Here is a 15,539-nt window from a genome sequence, read left to right on the forward strand (position 1 = left end):
TTGGGTTGTATAAACCCTTTATCAAGGTAATCCTTAATTTGTCTTTCAACTTCTTAGTACTGCGTTTCACTTAACTTATAAGGTGGTTTAGAAATAGGGTGAGTATCCTTATTTGTGTCAATTGGGTGATTTATATCACCCCTATCTGGTGGAAGGCCGCTTGGTAAATCAGAAGGAAACACATCTTTAAAGTCATCTAACAAGCTACTTAATTCATTATTTACATTCAACTCACAAACATAAGAAAATTGTTGTTTAATATTACAGAAAGTAAAAGTATTTTGTACAGGAAGAGACCATAACATATATACCTCACAAGCTTCCTTCTTTATCAGCTTCTGAACCTCAATGGAACACAATAAAGGATTATCAGATACTTCATGTTCACCTTGAATGACAAAAGTCTTACCATCCCTTTCAAATTCCAGTGTATTATGATGATAACTACGTTTTAAGGATGGTTCCAATCCCCATAGCCACTCCCTCCCTAGAGCAATATCGGCTCTTTCCATGTTCATAATTTGAAAATCAAATTTATCTTTATATCCTTGAATCTCAATTTCCAAATTGGATACCGTTGTATCCCGTATTTTATTATCTTGACCTTGCATCATACGAACAACATATTGATGCCCACTCTTTTGTTGGGGAAGTTTCAATTTTTTGACAAGTGCATAATTTATAAAATTATGTGTAGCAAAGTCATCAATCATGACTCTAACCCTCTTTCCAGCTATCAATCCATGCACTCTAACTAAATCATATGGGCCAAAGGTAGGCTGCCACACAGAAGTTGACATACAACACTTGTATTGTACATCCATGTGCAAGACCTCTAAAGATTTATACCTTTCATGTCCCTTTAATTCTAAGGTCTGCACTACATGGATTTGTTTTTCTTTTCCCTTGCCCTTGTCCTTATCCTTTCCTTTGTCTTCCCCCTTTTTCCTTTGAGGGCAATTCCAAGCAGCATGGTTAGGGAATAGGCAATTGAAACACAGCTTTTCTTTTTTGGCCTTATCAAAGTCATCTGGACTTAACTTTGGCCTTACATATTGTTTCTTTTCAAAAGGTTGTTTTTTACCCTTAAAAATTTGCATTTTCCTTTTAAATTTGCCCACAAATTTTGAGGTTTCCAATTCCTTAGACTTCGGCTCCGTATCAGTGAGACTAGTGAGTGCACCTGGACGCATACTATCTTCATTGATTAATGCAAATTTAATTGCCTCTTCCAGCGTCTAAGGTGAACTCCTTTTTACTTCCTTTTTACAGGCCTTATCTAGTCCCCTAATGAATCCTCTTGTCTTTTGAAATTCATCTATTCCTTCCAATTTGAGGATTATCTCACAATATTCCTCCAAATATGTCCGCAGGGGTCTTCCCTTTTGTCTGACATAATCCCAATCTTCCTAATTTCTTTCCATTTCGTTTTCAGGAAGGAATTCTTTCAAAAAGACGGATTCAAATTGAGCCCAAGTTTCAAGTATTTTATTTGCCTCCTTTAAAGTTCGCCACCATTTATACGCTTTGGGCCCCAAAGTTAAACTAGCCTCCAGTGCTTGGAGATGTGATGAAGTATTTTTAAGTTTGTGTAAATCTTCCCATTTTTGGAGAAAATTAAAGATTGTATCCTTATTTCTATCTTTTTCCTCCCCATGAAACTGAGGGGGTTTCATATCTTTTAGAACTGGATTATCCCTCAACTTGTGGTGGGGTTCCTTAGGATCTCGCATAGTCACATCTAAATCTTTCGATGAAGATGGAATATCCGAGGTTTCTATCTTATTTTTAGCCCTTTCTAATAATAAAGTTAATTGAGATTTTATTTCAGTGAGTGTTTGAGTTAAAAATTCCATTTGAACCCCCTGAGCTTGCACACGAGCAGTAAGATCATCAAATTGTTCTCGTGTAGCAAAGAATTCTTCCCACTGTTTTTCTTGCATCTCCGTTTCATGGGGATCTACCATAGGGTGGTCCCCAGAACTAGAACCTTCCATTACTCCCTCTTTCCCTTTTTCTACCATTAATACACTGGAATTGGAAAGCAAACATAAGAAATTTGCATACAAAGTAAAGTACTTCCCTGGTTATAATGACAGAGCAACTGTTGGCCGGTTTTATTAATAAGCCCGAAGAGTAAGGAACAATTTTTGTCTTCCCGGACTAAACCAGTCACGCTGGAAATGAAGTTCTTTGGCAAAAACAGAACAATCACGTGAACCACCAGTATATCTTCTATGTATAAAACGGGTCTGACTGACTTCAGACAGCTGGTAACGAATTTAACTCCTGGCTTCAGTCGAGTGGAGACGAATTTGCTGTAAAATTGCTCTTCGAAGATAGCCGTGTGACGTGTAGGATTTGAAATACCACCTCACGCTTTACGTTACGACTTACAGTAGTCGCCTCACGCTTTTCGTCTCCCTGCTGTGTGTCACACTTTTCGTGACGTCACACGACCACGGCTTACAACTTCCTACAGCGACTTTAAACGACTAACGGATGGCGTGTCCGTCAAATCACCTGGCCTTTGCGCTTAATCACCTGACCCTCGAAAACACTTGGAAAAGACTTCGTGAATAACTAGCAAGATCAGGACCCGACAACTCCAGCAAGATGCAATGGCGGCTCTAATACCAATGTTAAGCGACTGAAAGATGAAGCAAAATTCTAGAGGAATATAGTCCGACACTCAAAGGGCACGAGATTCCTTTTTTCCTCCCAACCTTGCCTAGTTATTGCTAGCAACTTTCATCGTAATCCGATTGCCAGCCGTCACTTGTTGGTGAGTCCTACTATTCCTGGACTCTCTTTAATTCTAAGCTCCCCTAAACCCCATTCGGGCACCCAAGGCCCCCGGACGGTCATCCCTCGTGCCTGTTTCCCGTAATTTACCTTATTAATATAACATTGATGATATGAAGGAACAATATGCTGATGATGAAGATTTTGCAAGGATCTTTAATCAGCTTGTCAATGGACAACATCATGAGCATTATCTTCTCGAGGATGGTTTCATGTTGATGCATGGTAGACTATGTGTGACTATGCCATTGAGACGGAAAGTTATGACAAAGAGTCATTCTCCACCGTATGCAGGGCATCGTGGTATTGATGCAACAGTCAAAGCAATAGAGATATTCTTTTATTGGCCTACTTTGAGAAGAGATGTGGATGCTTTTGTGCGGCAGTGCTTGATTTGCCAGAAGGTTAAGTTTGATAGGCAAAAAGCACCAGGGCTTTTACAGCCATTGCCTATTCCAGATAAACCATGGGAAAGCATAGCTATGGATTTTATCTTTGATCTTCCAAGGACACAGACAGGAAATGATGGGATATGGACTATTATTTGCAGGTTTAGCAAACAGGCTCATTTCATTCCTGTTAGGAAGAAGATAAAACCAGATCAGATGGCACGTTTGTTTATGTGCAATGTCTTCAAGTACCATGGTATGCCACAGTCTATTGTCAGTGACCGTGATCCACGGATGACAAGTCTATTCTGGAGAGGCATATTTGAGAACATGGGCACAATGCTTAAGTTCTCATCGTCATTTCATCCACAGACTGATGGACAATCAGAAGAGGCAAAATCTATTGTCTTGGATTTGCTTAAGTGCTATGTGTCAGAGCATAAGTCAAAGTGGAAGCAATATTTGCCTTTGGTCGAGTATGCATACAATAACACTGTGCATTCGTCAACAGGCAAAGCCCCTTTTGAAATTGTTGAAGGTGGTAAAAAGGTTCCTCCCATTTCACATACAAAGGATAAGATCTTTCAGGCAGATCAGTATGTGCAAAATATGGGTGAAATGTATCAAAAAGTTAAGCATGCCCTTGAAAGGACTCAGGCAAAGCAAAAGAAAGCTGTTGATCATCACCGTCGTGAATTGATATTTTCACTTGGTGATTGGGTACTGTTGCGGTTTGAAAAGGCACGCTTAAAGAAGCGGAAAGGCAAGGAAAGTCTTTTCACTAAGCTTAGTATGCGATACTATGGACCTTTTCAAGTAACAGAGAAGATTAGGGATGTCAACTATAGGCTGAAATTGCCTGACAGTTGGAAGATTCATAATGCTTTCCATGTAAGTCTTCTTAGACACTATGTGGGTGATGTGCCAGAAGATATGCCAGCTGAGGAATAGCCCGAAGTTGAGGAACTTGATGAAATTCTTGTTCTAGAACAGGTACCGGCACACAAGGAAAGGAAAGTGAAAGGCAAGGTTGCTAGAAGATATTTGGTTAAGTTCAAGAACTATCCAGCTATAGATGCTAAGTGGATGGACAAAGGTGAACTTGCAGAGTCACCTAATGTGTTGGAACTTTACCTTGAAGCATTTCCCTTGCAACCTACTTTGACCCTTGTATCTCTAAGCTGAAATAGATTGTCAAAGTGACAATTGCTCAAGAAAGAAATTATGTACAGAAACAGATTTTGTACAGGTTAACACTTATTGTGTCCATATGGTTTTCTCAGTGCTAAAGAAGTAAGTATTGCTTGCAAGAATACAGTTTTTACTTCTATTGAATTGAATACATGTTGTAACAACAAGACACCCAGTCAGCATGCTAGATGTATAATTTAGTAACTTGACCTTTCAATTCATGTGTAGTGGCGTGTACAAAATACCAGCTCCATGCAAGTTGAGCCATCCCAAAAAAGACCATCTTTTTAGCATAGCTATACAAATATGTAGATATGTTCCTTCCATTAAACAACATCGTCTCATGCTCTACTACAAAGCATTTATCACAACATTTTCCATTTGAGCATAAGCCTGCATCACTTGTTATCATAGTTGTACCTATATAAACATGTTCATATTTGGCACTAACTATTCCAACACATCACTAGAAAAGGGTGCTAAAAACTTAGGACATGATGGCTGAAAATGAAGATATTTATGGCTTTTTTTTTGGAGTGATTACAACCGATGACACATTGACTAAAATATATATAGCTGCTCATGTAGAAAATTGGGCTCAAAATTCATGTGCCTTAGAAAAGCCTATTCCTATTCCAAGGGCACATTTTCCCAAATTATTGGAACTTATGAATGAAAAGATTAGAATGAAGGTTTTAGAACCTTCTTTTCATGGTTTCGCATGTCGAAGAAAAATGGATCTTTATGATTCATTCAAGATCTACAGTCTGTTAATCGTGTCACAATATGAAATGTTGGTTCGGGTCCAATTGTTGATGAGTTTGGTGAATCTTTTGCAGGGAGAGTAAGTTATTCCATGGGCAACGTATATTCAAGATATGATCAATTTCAGCTTTCATTAGAGAGCCAAGACATTACAACAATGAAGACACCTCTTGGATTGGTCTACATGTGTACTCTACCGCAAGAAGGTGAAACAAATTCCATTGCCCATATGATAAACACCATGCACAAATTCTTATAGGAATTTATTCCACAGCTTACTCTTCCTTTTCTTGATGATGTACCTATCAAGGGATGTGAAGTCTATGAAAAGAATGAGAAGCTTGACGAACAGGGTTGCAGAACATTTGTAGTTAACCATATTCATGATTGTGACAAGATTTTGATAAGGCTAGAAGAGGTTCATCTTACCCTTTATAGAGCTAAATCAAATTTTGGGGTATGTATTCTGTGAATTGACTCAGTGGGGATATCATTTTGATGTACCGGCCACTAGATCTCTAGTCAGGGTGATGTGGAGTCATCAAATGAGAATCTGCCACTATGGGGATATCATTGTGGTGTACCGGCCACTATATCTGGAAACAGTGATGTGGAGTCACATGATGATAGTCTGCCATGTTTCACACTTAGAACATACATGTGTTAACAGTGTGTTCAGTACACAATGTTGACTGATAGCATGTATGTGTTATACATGTACTGCCAAGTGTAAGTTCACTGGGTTAGCTGGAAGCATGCATGACATTCATGCAAACGAGGACGTTTGCGATTTCGAGAGGGAGGTATGTCACAAGACTGTGACAACTATTACCTTTTTGTTGATTTCTTTATTACTACTTTATTTGGTTTTTCTTTTTGGAAGGATCCCTCTTGAAATCTAAACGCCTGAGTTGCATGGCCAGTATGTGAATCGGACAAGAATGTCTAGTGAGTCAAGACTGGACAGTTAAGGTCCAATACAAGCCTGGAAGAGACTTGTGAAAGTGTATATGGACAAGTGTGTTGAAGAACTAGCCTGGAAGAGACTAGTTCAAAGTGAAGATGGACAAATCTCCAAAAGATTAGTCCATGTGGGGTCATCAGTGGAAATTCACTTTCAGTTGAGCTACATTACTAATTTGGATGTAGCCATAGTCTGCAAAGATGGTCAAAAGACTAGTGGGGATGCAATGGAAGCAACTCCTAAAATTTAGGGAGTTACTATTTTTGGACCCCAAAATCTCTTCGCGTCATTATCTTCGTTTTTGCACAAGGACTAATCCTCTGGTCTGTGCCGAGGTCAAATTTTGCACCGAGGATGGAGAATTTTAGACCAGAAGGCTAGAACAGGAAACACCTTCCAATGCTGCCATTTGGCACAAATTTGTGCACTTACCTCTTTTAAGAGGGGCTGGCGTGCAGTTTTTTGGGTCTTTGGGGGCTCATTTGAAGAGGATGGAGGAACAGTGGCTGATGGAGAAGATTGGAGAGCTTGACTACCTTGTCAATGATACACAGAGGGTTGAGCTTGCTCCCTACTCTCTCTCTCTCTCTCTCCCTGACAGTATGGTTATGCTTCAGAATCAAGGGCCTTTCTTTTGATTCATGGACAGTTGTGTGGGAATATGCTGTTTTTGCATAAGGCAAGAGCCTCTTTTCTCCAAGAACAAGAGCAGTTGTTTGCTGCCCCCCACCAGGAACAGGTGAGGGTGGTAACCTCACCAAGCAAGTGTCTGAAACAGCACTAAATCAGTACTGTTTCTGGACTGTTCAGAGGTTATTTCAGAGCCCAATTGATGTCAGAATCAAGGGGCACTTGACACAGATGTTGGAGAACAGTACAAGGAACAATCTGAGCTGAAAACAAGTTTCGAAACAGATCTGAACCAGTAATTACAGCGGGCTGAAATGGTGAAGTCTGCACTCCAACCAGAAGTTTCAGACTTGGGCAGAGTTTCCCCTCCTTGTCAACTTGTTTTGGGTCAGTAATTGTACTGTTATGCTGCCAAATTTCACCTAGAATAGGTGAAAGACAGCCCATTGTACTTTCTCTTTTTTTTTTTAAATAAAGAAATACCGCAAGGGGCGCCTGACTTAGGGGCCAACAGGGTGCTTGTGTGGCAACAGGAGCATTTTAGCTTCTTGTATTTCTTCTTGATTCTGTGTCTTTAAGTTCAGGTAAAGTGGGCGACTGTGAATTGGGTGAAAGCATTTTTATAATTTGGCTGTACACTACCACCCTTTCCAGAGAATACACCGGTTACAAAAAGACACAAGGAGTTGCACATAGATCACAGTCACTGCACCTAGGGGTTCTCAAGTCAGCCGCATCCGATGGCCTCGGTCAGCCGGCTCCGTGTCTAGCCCCCTAGCCCTTTTTGATTCCCCACTACACATACTTAGGACACATCAAGGGCACGACATACCTAGGGAGGTAGCACTCACCTATGGTTAGACTTGTCACCCTAAGCTACACGCATCGCACCTCCCTTATACACAAACTAAGTCCTCTAGTGAGGGACAATGCCCAGGATTGCTCCCAGCCCCACTAGCATAAACACAATGCACCACACGGCAAACTGAGCACACCCCCAAGTAGTGCATCTTCTTTTCTTTTCAGGTACAAACAAAGGCCCCAACCACCAGCTCCGGAGTCCCCATCATCCATGCAATGCACTCCCCATCTTATACAACAATGTCACCATCCAAGCGAAACAAAGCAGGGGCACACTGAGGCAGCCCCACTCAAAAAGAAAATGAAGAACCCCTTTTGGAACAACGCAAGATAAGGGAACCGCAAAGGGGCAGGAGACGGATCCGTCTAACACCATCGTCGATTTCAAAGATGGATCCACCCATCAGCCTCTCTCCACACAGGGATCCATCCAACACCATATTCAATTTCAAAGATGGAAATGCCCATCAGCCCCTCTCCATGCAGGAATCCATCCAACACCATATTCAATTTCAAAGATGGATCCGCCCATCAGCCCCTCTCCACGCAAGGATCCGTCCAACACGAGATTCAATTTCAAAGGACAAATCCCCTCACAGCTAACAGCAAGAAGAGACCCACCCCAACTTCATCTTGAATTTCAAGGGCCGGTCCACCCCTGCAAGGGCTTGTATACACACTCAAAAAAAAAATGCAACCCAACTAAACCCATCCCTCCTTACCACTCCACATCAGTGCCATGGGACTGGCACTATACTAGGAGAGGGGTAATGTTAACCTCAACACAAGAAAAAAGCAGAAAAAGTTAAAAAGCACAAGTTGGGTCACCTAAAAGAAAAGCGGCCTCTAAGAATCAAGTCAAAGGCAAAAGCGCATTTTTAAACGCAAGGCGCCCCTAAAGTTGTTGTAAAAGAGTGTCAGGCTTCCTCTTGTGCAAATTGTAAAAAGGGTAGACGGACATAAGCTACAAAAATAGGCCAAGTAGAAGGGAATGGAAAAAAAAACCTTGCCACAATGACCGATCATGTAAATAAGGGGATGGGTGCCCATGGGATTTCAGGGCATGTATATAAAGTTCAAAAAGTGAATGAGAGCTTATTCTTTGGTGTGTGGCAAAGTAGACTCTTCTTCTTCTCTTCTCTTTTCTTTCTTGCTTGCTTGTGAGTGCTTGAGGGAGGGAGTGTGAGTGAGTGAGGAAGTGAGTGTGTGAGGGTGAGGGATCTTGGAGGTGAAGCTCTCTACCATCTCCTCTCTTCTTCTTCTTCTTCTTCTTCTCGCGCGTGGCTATGGAGGATGGAGCTTGGAGGAAGAGATTTGAGGATGCTTGAGCTTGCATCACGAATCATGTTGGTAAAACTTTCCCATGCAAGTAGGAAAAATATTTTTAGGGGCAAGTGGAAGTCTATTCTAGCCATTATGAGAGAAAAGGAAGTTGTTAGAGAGCAAGGAGAGGCTACTGATGTGATTTGCAGCCACCAGGGATCAGTCCTATAGCATGTGATAGCAATTTGCAGCCCTCCAAGAGCAAGTGAGAACAGCCCAAGGTCCTTCTGGTGCAAATGACAACATATAGAATGGGGCAGCAGTCTTTTTAGTGGTCCTAAGCTATAGGTGACAACTTCCATGGCTGTTTGAGTAGGGCAGTAGCAGTTTTGAAACGTTCCTCACAATGAAACTCTGAAATTTCTCTCTCTACAACATTTTCTCTCATTCCCCAACCATCTCTTAAGTTATCTCAGCAAATTCCAATAGTTTGACCATTAGAAAAAGATATTTCAATCAATCTCTGCTATGAATCCTACTTTACAACAAAAATTAGGGTTTTGACAGACACCTTGAGATGCATACTCATAATTGAGGGCTCAAGTCTTGAATTCCAACAATTGAAATTGAGGAATTTCAAGGAGATTCAAGAGGCCAACCAACCAATATCAAATTTGGAGCTGATCAATTTATGTGAATTTTATGCTTGCTATAATTAGTGCTTAATCAAGTTATTTACCACCCTATCCAAGGAGAATAGCTGATTTCAGGAGCATCCTATTCTTGGAGATCCTAGTGACAGGTGGGCACCTACATTAGTGTCTACGGAGCCTACAGCTATTGAGACTCCTACTAACAAGATTGCCTCTCCATGGAGTTCCCTACCAATGAAAATTCTAGAGACTTCAACAAAGGAAGAGTAAAGGGGGGAGCATTAGCCTCCTCCCTATCGGGTCTGTGATACACTTTGATTGAAGGGCTCCCCCAAGAGTAGCAACCACAAGATGGTCCACAAAATTCCAACCCTTTAGATTGCCACATTTGCTGCCATTAATCCATCACTAGCTAGTTTTCAACCATGCGTCACCAGACAAAAGCTGTATTTTACAATCTACCTTATCCATACAGCTGCCATATCATCATTCAGCTGTGTTTTACTGACTTGCAGCTGCCACATCATCAATGCTACTATCACCAAGTGATTTCCGCCCTGCATTTGCTGGTTGCAGCTGCCGCCCTGCTCTTCCACTATACCAAGAGCTATGGACTATTGTGTATTCATCAGATCAGCCATCTCTCAACCTTGTGTTTTTGGGACAATGCAACCTGAATATCTGATTACAAAAGTTGGCCATTGTTTGGATTCTGCCTACTGTGATTTGAGATCCATTTAGGGTACGACACACTCTTTAGCTGATCTCTCTACCCCGATCCTTCATACATACAGAAGTTTCATGTTTTGTGTTCACTCTGAATAGTGTATTTAGTGTGTTTACTACATTGTGCATCATATTCACTCATTATTCATTCTTCAATATTCACTGTCTCTAAGTTACTCTTCACGTCTGTGTTTTTCCATTATCACTTTGTGTTTTGTCGTACACTTGTGTTTTTTATCTTTGGTGCTGGAGTATTTCTTTACACTTAGGGCTTGTATGTTCCCATTGTTGCATATTTTATTAATCACCCATGATTTGAGACACGGTGTTAGCCATGTACATTTCATGGGTGTTAAGCACATTTATTAGTTTGTTATTTGGGCACCTATATGGACAACTAGGCAACTCATTTAGAGGTAGTGTATTTGTCGAATCTTGTCCTTAGATTTATATAATCTTCACTCCTCCACTCTATTGTATAGAATCACATCCATCTAGAGACAGAGATTAGAGGTATTGCTGGTTGTCACATGTGCCATCACACTATGTGGGTTTTACAGTACATGTCACGCCTTGAGTTGTGATTCCATTGCCCATTCATTCATTCTTTGCATTCTTGTGTTTCTCTTTTTCATCATTCGTCTGAGTGTTCAAGCCTTGTATTCTTCCACTTTCGTTGCTTTGCTCATTCTCACAGTTCCAACAAAAAAGAGGGAAAAGAATAGTTTGAGCCTAAATCAGTCAGGCACCCTCAATTTCATGTGCCATTTGCATAAGTTGAGCCTACATCCAAGACTATTTTCAATATAATGCAAGGAAGGTCTAAGCTTCTTAGTACATTCAATTGAGTTAAAAAGATGCATATACATTAACCCTTCACTAGCTCATTAAACAGCCCCAAAACTCAAATGCACTTAGTGTGCTTCAGTGTCCCATGAGCAAGCCCATACATTTTTGGTTGTTTCCATCCTATAGATAGAATGTGCTAGATCACTTGCATCCTCTATATCCCTAGTTCCATCCCAATGATTCAGTCTCCATCATGTGGCTGTGTTTTTCTTCTCTCAAATTGCTGCAGTAGCCATGCTACTACCACTCATCATCTTCTGGTAGACTGTGTTTGTTCCCAGCCTGCTGACATCACATTCTAGAGCTCATGTGGACATCCTACTGCTGTCACCATCAACTCCAGGTGGCTGTCATAGGTACATTTTTCCCAATTGCCAGTCATCATCACTCCATGTATCATAACAGCCTGTTTCCAGTTTGCATGGCTGTTTCAACTGACATCTGCCTGCTGGCCATCATCTGCAACAGTCAGACTCCCTGCTTGACATCTTCAATACCTGTTCTGCCTTCTCCAGCTGTCCATTGCTGAATTACCCTAGTGGCCTGCTGCATTTTGCTCCAGATCATGCTCTATTGCTATCACCTTGCTCCTGGTGGATCATCCTATTTCGACACTCCTCCTTCTGGCTGCATTTTGCTGCCAGCCCACTCTTGCATCTTCCACAGCTCTAACTGGCGGTTTCGAGACGCGGGATCCATTATTGAAGGACACCCTTGGACACCTCCCTCAGCCTCCCCCCTTGAGCATTGTGTACATATATTCACTCATTCATTATTTGGCACTTTTCATTCATTCAACTCATTTTCATTCTTCCGTTTTGCATTATGCATTAGTATCTTTGCTCAGTGTGTTTCGGTTATGGTCATACACTTTATGCTTTCTTTTGCAGACCCTAGTATATCTCCACATGTTCCACTAATACAAAGTAGGAAAAATCAACACAACGTAGAAGAAAGTAATATAAAACTTCAAATCAAAAGATGCAGGCATACATGTAGCATGCACAAGCAAGTAAGAACATACCATTGTCTTCCTGCCTGCTGCAATATCCCACCTCAATGACGAAATAAGTGGTGGCAAAGGAAAAAAGCAGCCAAAATAATTCTGTTAAAGAACAATAACAGCTGTTGTAAACTGATTGTGTAATGATGACAAGTAAATACTTGACAAATCATAGGGTAGTGGAACAAAATTTTTCAAAACTTAACTATCTCTTTCATTAGACAATGTATTTTATGTTAGGCAGATATGAATTCAACACACCATGCAATGACGCTTGTAGGCAGAAATCGACTCAACAATGATAACTTAGCTTAAAGAAATCCAGGTGCAATCAATGACCTTTGGCAAACAGGGCAAAATGAGCGACTGAAGGGCAGTGTCTACTGTAGATTTGATTAAATACTGTGAAAATACTTTTATAAGTTACAATACCTACCTCAATGCGGAGCGAATTGCTTAAGAAATATGCAAGTCCTGCGGTCGCAGCAAGCATTGCAGTCTCCACCAGCCGTTTCGTTTTTGAAACCACCTCATCGGTGATGACCTCTGCATCTTCGATGTGAGCTGGGTCATCTGCGCTGCCAGCAGACCGAGCTGCACCATTCTTTGATTGCTGGTCCTCTGCAGCAAACCCACTGTCCGAACCCTCCTCCTGGAACAATGAACCAGAATCTGATATGGCTTCCTGTGAGGGGTTGCTTCGCCCCTTGGCACAATAGACTCCTCTGTGATAGCAATTGGTTGTCGAGGAAGATGACCCAAAAGGCGCCCTTTGAGCGACTAGCTGGAACCTTCTCAGAGATGGACTAAAACTTGTTGATGAGAACAGTCCACTTCCCGGGATTGGCGAGCTTAGCATATTCAACAGCTTCTCCTGCCTTTATATCCCTCCTCCTCTGCTGCTGCTTTCTATATTTGTTAATATGCTGGTTAATGAAGCCTCACCACCATGGCTGGCTGCAGACACATTCAAATAGATGCAAACTTCATCATCGTCAAATGGATTTAGGAAATTTTGGTCCTGCTGCAGAGGAAAGATACCGGTAACTTATAACACTGATTCTAATATTTAAGAATTATATGAATGCATTTGTTGATTGTTGAGTGATGATTATATATCTTTTTTTATTTGTAAGTCTGTTTTTTTGCCATTAATAAGACTAACTCTCTCCACTAGACCCGAGGGTCATTGGGGCACATGTAAAGTGATGGTGTTTAACCTCTCTCTCTCCACACATATTTCCTGCTAACTTACATATGGGTGTGAGAGTGCCTAAAAGGCAAGCATGTACAAACCTTCGTCTCTCTTTAAACATATTTCCTACTTGTAAATTGATCCTTTTAATATGGGTGGGAGCCTAAAAGGCAAGCATGTACAAACCTTCCTCTCTGTTTAAACATATTTCCTACTTGTAAATTGGTCCTTTTAATACACACACACACTCTCACGCACACACACACACACACACACACACACACTCTCTCTCTCTCTCTCTCTCTCTCTCTCTCTCTCTCGTACACATATTGCACATGTGACCCTCTTAGGTAATGTAATTCCCACTCACATGGGACACCTTCATCTCCCCCCACCCTCTCTCTCTCTCTCTCTCTCTCTCTCTCTCTCTCTCTCTTTGACTATGTATGAAGGTGCACGTGCCTACATGCACACAAGTGTGATAAACACTCTCACAACCCTCTAAGATTAATACCCCATCCATACAAACTCATGCTTCCTCTCACATTTTCCCTAAGGCAATATAGTTTACCCTCAAAATTTATACACAAAGTAAACATGAAATAATCAATCCCAAACTTATTCCTTTGGTGGGCATACTAATGAGTTAGACATAATTGAAGAGTCCAACATCCCTTAGGCATTTGGACTTAAAGCTAGATAGGTAGACGAGAGCCTTCACCTATTTAGTAGCCTCAAAAAGTCATGAGGAAAAGTTTGAGCATGGTAGTAAGCTTTAAAAGTGGAAAAGGTTTTGGAGGAAGGGGAAAGAGGAGAAGGTATGTGCAAAGCTTTCTACTTTGCCAAGGATATATCAATGACTATATCACAAGATAAGCAATACTACCTATCAAACAATTAGACAAAATTTTTCTTTACAATCTCAAGTATACTCAATAATCAACATCTTGCTTATCTTGAGTGGTCCATCTTTCATTTAGAAGCATGCAAGATAGGGGAGAGAGAGTGAAGAGACATGAATTTATTCAAAAAGTAGAGAAATTTAAAAAGGAAAAGAGATAATAAAGAAAGGTATGGGATGCCTTGATTTCATACAAGATGAATGAGAGAGAGAGAGAGAGAGAGAGAGAGAGAGAGAGAGATGAATCTACAAAAAAAGTAGAGAGAGAGGTATGGAATGCCGTGATTTCATGCAAGATGAATCTACAAAAAAAGTAGAGAGAAAGAGTAAGTGGTGCATCTAATTCAAGCAATGCTATATAGGTGGCCCACACGTAAGATATTGGGAGGGATTTTTTTTTTTTTGGAGAGAGAGAGAGAGAGAGAGAGAGATGAATCTATTAAAAAGTAGAGAAAGTAAAGACAAAAAGAGAGAATAAAAAAGGTTTGGGATGCATCCATTGCCTGCCATGTAGGCTCAAGATTCTCTTTTATTGGGTTTGGTAGATTCAAAAATAAGAAGTAGAATAGACTATGAGCCCTCTACTCCTACAACACAATTCACATGGCATCACAAATATGGCGTGTGCTTCATGCCTTAAGCCACGCTTTGCATAGTAAGCATGTTCTCAAGAATGCATGTTCGATACATTTTATTTGCAATGATCTTACCTTTGACAACCAAATCCTCGATATGGATTTCACTTTTCTCTTCTAATGATGTATCCCTGCCAGCAATCAACATGTCATCAATATACACAACCAAGAAACTTTGAGACTGCATGAATGACTCAAACTTATGACACCATTCTCTTGGTTCTTGTTTCAGCCCATACAAACTCCTTTTGAGTTTACATACCATCTTTTCTTTTCCTTTTTCAACAAACCCTTCAGGCTGCTGCATATATATGTCTTCATGCAAATCACCACGTAAGAATGCGGTCTTTGCATCCATCTATATGAGCTCCATATCTTCAGCTGCAACCAAGCTTAAAATGGTTCTCAAGGTAGTCATCTTGACTACAAGAGAGAAGATCTCATCAAAGTCAATTCCATGTTCCTGCTTGTACCCCTTCGCAACCAATTTTGCTTTGTACTTTGGCGAGGAACCAGAAGTGACCTTCATCTTGTAAACCCATTTGCATGGAAGTGTTTCTGCCCTTTCGGCAACTGCACCAAGTCCCAAGTGCCATTTTTCTCAAGAGATTCCATTTTTGACAACATGGCTTTATACCATTTCTTGTTGTCCTGGCTATTCATTGCTTCCTTGAAGCAACACGGTTCACCACAATCTGTCAACATGACA

General features: G+C 40.8%; 1 protein-coding gene across 1 annotated transcript in view; it reads right to left on the bottom strand.

Annotated features, from left to right (window-relative positions):
- The window catches only part of LOC148027507 (uncharacterized), a 110,200-nt gene extending 96,897 nt beyond the window's left edge, over positions 1–13,303 (bottom strand). Inside the window, exons 1-2 of the mRNA XM_087689239.1 lie at positions 12,536–13,303; positions 12,121–12,201 (exon numbers count right to left, since the gene is read on the bottom strand). Coding sequence (XP_087545365.1) covers positions 12,121–12,201; positions 12,536–12,958 — 504 coding nt within the window. The 5' untranslated portion in view covers positions 12,959–13,303. The remainder of the gene's footprint in view (positions 1–12,120; positions 12,202–12,535) is intronic.
- Positions 13,304–15,539: the final 2,236 nt, after the last annotated feature.

This window comes from Lygodium microphyllum, chromosome 12 (assembly GCF_053477565.2).
Source record: "Lygodium microphyllum isolate KBCC chromosome 12, Lygodium_microphyllum_v1.1.10, whole genome shotgun sequence".
In the NCBI taxonomy this organism is placed as follows: domain Eukaryota; kingdom Viridiplantae; phylum Streptophyta; class Polypodiopsida; order Schizaeales; family Lygodiaceae; genus Lygodium; species Lygodium microphyllum.